A 6,025-nucleotide genomic window follows, 5' to 3' on the forward strand; every position below is an offset into this window, starting at 1 on the left:
TAATTATGTGATCGGAATCGGAATCGGCAGGAAAAAACCTGATCGGCACATCTTTAGTGCTAACAGATCCACTAATGCTAAAAGACCCGCTAATGGATGCTAACAGACGTTTACAGACCCTCTAATGCTAACAGACGCTAAATTGGAGGCTAACCGACCAGCTAACGGATGCTAGCGTTAGCTGTTCCGTGTCTGTTAGCTAACAGACTCGCTAACGGATGCTAGCGGACCAGCTACTGGACCCGCTCAGGTGAGCCTACCTGTCCTGAAAGCCAGCGTGCTGATTGGTCCCCAGTCCTGCGTGAAGCTCATCAGCGTCTCATCCAGGCGGATGTTGTGGATGATGATGTGTCCGGTTGCCGTGCCGACGCCCACCACGTCCACTGCTGGACTCTGGGGAGGAAGCAGATGGACACGACAACGGCTGCAAGCATTACCTCTCTAGAAAACTTCATTAGTCACCACTCAACATTAGAAACGCGAACAGCGCTGAGCTTCATGTTAGCCATTGTGAAACAGTAACAGATTACATTCAGTAGAACCAAAACCAAGCCCCACCCCCACAGACCACCGACCAATCAGGATCAAGCAGCCAACCTCTGACCTGCTGCAGGACGGTGACTGCCGCCGACCAGCCGGGAAACGTGAACAGCAGCTTACTGAGGAGGAAAAGGAGGCCGGTGAGCATCGCCATGACAACACAGTACGTGGCAGCAGAGTAGTGGCGGCGCCCCCACCTGGTCCTGATGTTCCACAACTGCAGCGCCCCCTGGCGGCTGCCCAGCAGCACCTTGTTCAGGTACGTGCTCGGGTGCATCATGGCCGACACGTCGAAGGTCCCTGGGTCAAAGTTCAGCTGCAGGTAGATGTCTGCGGGCCACAAAGCAAACCATGAATGAAACTAGCTCAGGTGAGGACTGAAGCCCCGCCCCCTCTGCTCACCTCCTCCCTGTACGTCCCACACGATGACATCACCACCGCTGTCGGCGGAGACTAGATGGTCGCCCAGCGGCAGCAGCAGCCGCACTTCCTGTTTATGTCCATGGTAACGCATCACCACCTGGGTGGAGATTCAAAAAGAACTTTATGGACAGCCAGAAAGCGAACCAGCAGCTGGCGGCGAACAGGAAGTTCTCCTGCCTCTTTATTCCTGGCGAAGGCACAGACAGTCGTTCCGCTGGCGGCGAACACCAGCATCCGGTCCGCCGCCAGACACGTGATATCATCGGGCAGGCTGTTACCTAGGCGACCACAGTGTTACACCACAGCCAATCAGAGGGAATCGATCTGTCGCATCATCAGCGTAAAGTTCCAATACTCACTGACACAAACGATCCCCAGGCGGCTCACCTGCAGGAAACCAGGACAGGTGAGCTGTGACATCATCACTAGCCATCTGACCAGCATACAACCAACCACCAACATCCAACCAGCATCCCACCATAAGTCAACCAATCAGGTAGATAGGTGAGCTGTGACATCATCGCTAGCCATCTGACAAACATCCAACCAGCTATTGATCCATCCAGCCATCATCCAACCATTCAACCACCATCCATGCTCCCACTGTGACGTCACCCCTCTCCTCTGGTTGGTTGCTAATAGTTACGGATCACCGTCAGATTAAACTCCAATAATCAGCATCGATCACTTTTATCTTACGTTAAACGTGTGGAAGCTTTTTCCCACTGACGTCACCACGTAGAATTCCCGGTGCTTCTGGTGGTACCGGAGCGCGTGCGGCACGTGGTTGGAGTAGAGACCCAGAACCCGGAACCCGGAGAACAGGGCGCTTCCGGTGCGCGGCATGTTTACAGTCCCGTTAATAAACAATAAACAAACAAACAGAACCGGGAAGAACCGAGAGCGGAGCGCGAGCCCAGCTCACACATGGAGGAGCGCCGAGAAACTCTGTCCGACTGGAAACAGAGCAGGACAGAACATTGGTTCCGCCCCGAGGGGAAAACATTTTGGTGAGACACGTTTCCGTCCCTTTGATGATAAAAATGGCGTCTGTCACAGTGATAAAGTCAGTTAATTACATGACTATAAACAATGAGAGGCAAACAAACAGAACCGGGAAGAACCGAGAGCGGAGCTATGAATAAATAACTAGCTAAACAGCTGTTAGCCTCAAAGCTGGTGTAGAGACAGGAGGTCTCACTCTCTGACTGGGACCCATTGAAAACGTTTTCTTTGATCCAGTTTTCCTCCCGTAAGAGCAGCGATACTTTTATGCTCCACAGGTTTCATTTCTACAGTTTTATTTTGAGCTTTAATTTTTTTTAAAAGCAGCGGTATTTCAGAGTAATATTACTCAAGTAAAAGTAAAACATATGTTGGTAAAACTACCAAAATAAAAATAAAAGTGGGCCCCTGAGCCTGAGCCACTGTGGGGCCTCTGCAGTAACCTGCCACCGTCTCCTGTTGCTCTGCCAAGACAGACCAGGTCAACTCTCTATATGCACGGTTTACAACAGTCACACCAACTTGGTGACTTTTTCCACTAAACAAATCAGCAGGTCTTTTAAAGATCGGTGATTGGCCAGAAAACTGCAATCAGTGCACCGCTGCTTTCTTTTTGGTCTGTCGGCAGAACGATTTACTGTAATCAATGTAAAACAAATAAAATACATTTAGGAGTTATTAAACTACTTGAACATCTTGAATATATCTACATATTCAACAGAACATTCCTAGGAAGAAAAACTTGACAATGTTCATCCTCTGCGTACTGTAGTTATTTATTCTTCATATCCATTTTATCTCTCAATTCTCTTTCAATTTTTATCAACTGAATCTTTCTCTGCATTTATCGGGTTTATTTCCACCAAATACTGAGCTTGGTGGAAAAGCTCCACTCTCGGTTCTTCCCGGTTCAGTTTGTTTATTGTTGGAAAAGATTCAGTTGAATGCTTCACTGTAAGTGTGTGGAAGAAGAAGAGTTTGTTTCGCAGGTTAACACCTGACAAGATTTATTTTAAATTCTTCAGGAGGAAAATTCAGTTTTTATCAACGAATCACAAATAATTTAATCTGAATCTACATTTTCACAGACAACATCTCATTTTTTACACTTTTATACACAGAATCTGCTGGGCGGATCGCTTGTTTACATCAGGTTTGTTTTCCAGCAGCCAATAGGAAGACAGAATCTAAGTCAACAAATGGTTTCCATGGTGATCAGAGGAGAGGATGCGGAAATGATGTAATCAGGCACACGATCAACCTCCAGTGTGCAGATTATCAGCCAATTACCAGCCAGCCAAAGTCCTGCAATCATGGCGTCTCCATGGCGACGCCTCAGCAGGCCTTGGCGTCCAGCAGCACGACTCTGAGCAGCGTCCTGGCGGCGGCCAGCAGCGCGCCGTGCAGCGAGTACTGCGCCAGCAGCGCGCCGAAGCCACGGTAGAAGCCGGCGGCGCCTTCCTTCTTCCGGATGGCGTGCAGGCAGTCCGCCAGGCCGTCGTACTGCGTGTTGACCGGCAGCACCAGCGGGCTGCCGCCGCTCCCCGCCGCCTCCGCCCCGTCCGTGGCGTCGATGATGGTGCGCGTCCCCTGCAGGCTAAGGCGGTGCAGTGCCGTCTCCAGGGGGAACAGCAGCACGTCCGCCGCCAGAGACCCCGCCCACGCCGCTGCCAGCTCCGGGAAGTAGGCGTCCAGCGGGTCGGACGGGACCGGGCGCCGCTTCCCGCCGCGCTGGTGCAGCCACAGCACCGCCCGCTGGACGGAGGCCGCCACCGCGTAGCGCAGGATGGCGTGGGCGGCCACAGGAAGCAGCAGGTAGCTGAGAGGAAGCAGGCGGCGGCTGTGAGGGGCGCCGACGCCCAGCAGCCGCGTCAGACCCTCACGGACACAGTCCAGCAGACCGGACGACGACTCGTCCCGGACGATTTCACTCTGGGGACAGAGGTCAGGATGGGGTCAGAGGTCAGGACGGGACCTGAACAACCCGTTACACCTTAGTCACCCGCTGCTACAGGAAGTGAAGCGTTGGTCTCCTTGGTGACGGCTGGGGTCAGGTAAGCACTCACCTGGACGGTCTCGATGAGGCTAGCGCAGTAGAACGGTAGCGCCACCACAGCGGTTAGCCTGCAGGACACAGACAGGCTAGCTCAGTGAAACTGGTGAAAACTTTCTCTACCAAAGAGTTCTGAAGCGGGCTGGACCCAGGAAACGGGCCGGGTCAGAACTGGGATGAGATCGAAACCGAATGCTGACCAATTCGTGTTACAGTGAAAGACGAGCTTCTGTGCCTTCAGTCAGAGGCTCAGTCTAACTGGCAGTAACACAGACTGCTACAGGACTCCGTCTCGAGTTTCAGCAGCGATCAGTTTCCCTCTGACCAAGACGACCAATCAGGTGCTGCGAGCGATTTCATTGGCTGCTGGAGCTCAGCATTCGGAGTTAATGACTGGAACCAGTGTGGTCCTCCAGTCTGGCCCAGCAGAATCTCCCAACCCGACCCGACCCGACCCGGCCCGGCAGTACCGACCCTTTGAGCAGCAGGTGTCCGGCCAGCTGCTTCCAGCTCCAGCTGTGAGGAAGCTCCCTGCAGGTACAGAGCAGCAGAATCAGAACCAGAACCTCAGCAGAACCTCAGCAGCGCTTGGCAGCTGGGTGGTTACCGTGGTAACGGCGTGAACTCGCTGATGACGCCCTCCGCGCCCAGAGCGATGCCGTGGACGATGAAGGTGCTGCCCATGCCCTTCCACAGAGCCTTCAGCCCCTGCAGACAGAGCAGGCCTCTGATTGGTCACATGATCCCTCAGCCACCAATCAGGATGCAGATCAGCTCACCTGGGCCTTGGTGATGGCGTACATGACGCTGACGGCGCTGAACGGGGTCAGGTGGTAGCAGCGGCCGTGGTAGTTGACCTGAGACAGACAGCCAATCAGAGCTAAGCACAGACACCATGTGACCTGAGGTGCTGCTGACCAGCTGGTCGTACCTGGCACTGGCGCCGAAACACGATGCAGGGATGGGCCAAGACGTTCTCCGTGAACAGACTGCTCACAGACACACAGACACACCGGGTCAGGGGGTCCAGCTGTCGGCTCCTCAGATCTGGTTCTGGTTCAGAACCAGAACCAGATCTGAGGGGTCCGGTTAAACAAAGACTGAATGTTCTGATGGACCTACAGAACCATCAGAACCAGAACCTGTGGGCCACCGCAGCTTGTCTATGGACAGGACTCTCACTCTGAACTAAAAACAGCGACCAATGGAAGCAGATGAACTCTGACCTGACCAATCCGATCCCGAACCCAGCGAACCGGTTCAGCTGCTCTGAAACAGAGGAGACCCGACATGACGTCATCGCGATGACATCACAGCTCACACCGTTTATAAGCAGAACCTATCGGAACGTTCAGTCCATCTGAAGCTCGGTTACCATGGCAACCTGACCTCTGATTTACCGTAGCTCCTCACTACGTTCATGCGATGATGCCTTCACGGAACCCCAGCCAGAACACCGACCTACCTGGAGGAACGCCCGCGGCATGCGGAGCCTCCCAGCGGGACCCCGGCTCGGCCTCCTCGTACAGCGGCGTCCGCTCCCCGGGATGGAGGTTCCGGCTGCCCGGGATGTCCGGCGGGCTGGTGACCCACTGGTGCTGCTGCAGCTCCCCGGAGATCCCGCCGGCGGGCCCGGAGCTCCGGGGCGGGTATCCAGCTCCGTACTGGTCGCTCCGGAACCCGTACCCGTCGAAACTGTCCGGCCTTCTGGAGGCCATGAGGAACAAGGACCGAGAGAGAACCGCGGATCAGAGCGCAGAGGCGGGCATGGACCGGGACCGAGGGCCGGAGGGGAGGCTGAAGTCGAACCGAAGGAGAACCTGAAGGACCTGATGGACCGAACCGAGCTGACCCGCTGCAAAACACACTCCTACCACCGGAAACACTCGTTACCGTTGCACTTCCGGCAGCTGGAGGACCGAGGTATGGGTGCTGCCCCCTGCTGTCCGGCAGAGGGATTTAACCCGAGGAACCGAGCGAGGTGTTCTGACCATAGACATAAGG

At 54.5% G+C, this 6,025-nt stretch overlaps 2 protein-coding genes across 3 annotated transcripts in view; both read right to left on the reverse strand.

Moving 5' to 3' along the window:
* The window catches only part of wdr36 (WD repeat domain 36), a 10,820-nt gene extending 8,736 nt beyond the window's left edge, over window positions 1-2,084 (reverse strand). The window contains exons 1-7 of the mRNA XM_015026363.1: window positions 1,663-2,084; window positions 1,323-1,350; window positions 1,141-1,241; window positions 943-1,060; window positions 738-870; window positions 605-659; window positions 261-393 (exon numbers count right to left, since the gene is read on the reverse strand). Of these exons, the coding sequence (XP_014881849.1) occupies window positions 261-393; window positions 605-659; window positions 738-870; window positions 943-1,060; window positions 1,141-1,241; window positions 1,323-1,350; window positions 1,663-1,809 (715 nt within the window). The 5' untranslated portion in view covers window positions 1,810-2,084. The remainder of the gene's footprint in view (window positions 1-260; window positions 394-604; window positions 660-737; window positions 871-942; window positions 1,061-1,140; window positions 1,242-1,322; window positions 1,351-1,662) is intronic.
* A 790-nt stretch (window positions 2,085-2,874) lies between these two features.
* On the reverse strand, window positions 2,875-5,824 carry slc25a46 (solute carrier family 25 member 46). Of its 2 annotated transcripts, none has more exons than XM_015026365.1 (8): window positions 5,487-5,824; window positions 5,248-5,290; window positions 4,953-5,010; window positions 4,801-4,878; window positions 4,629-4,729; window positions 4,496-4,552; window positions 4,035-4,092; window positions 2,875-3,900 (listed from the first exon to the last, which is right to left on the reverse strand). In XM_015026365.1, the coding sequence occupies exons 1-8, from the start codon at window positions 5,737-5,739 to the stop codon at window positions 3,304-3,306; spliced, it is 1,245 nt and encodes a 414-aa protein (XP_014881851.1). In that variant the 5' UTR covers window positions 5,740-5,824; the 3' UTR covers window positions 2,875-3,303. The 2 variants fall into 2 exon arrangements, with proteins under 2 accessions (XP_014881851.1, XP_014881852.1); XM_015026366.1 differs by having other exon boundaries at window positions 5,248-5,285; window positions 5,487-5,608.
* Between the last annotated feature and the right edge of the window lie 201 nt (window positions 5,825-6,025).

Source organism: Poecilia latipinna, unplaced genomic scaffold, assembly GCF_001443285.1.
Source record: "Poecilia latipinna isolate Pla-1442-1.1 unplaced genomic scaffold, P_latipinna-1.0 Scaffold4784, whole genome shotgun sequence".
Classification (NCBI taxonomy): Eukaryota; Metazoa; Chordata; class Actinopteri; order Cyprinodontiformes; family Poeciliidae; genus Poecilia; species Poecilia latipinna.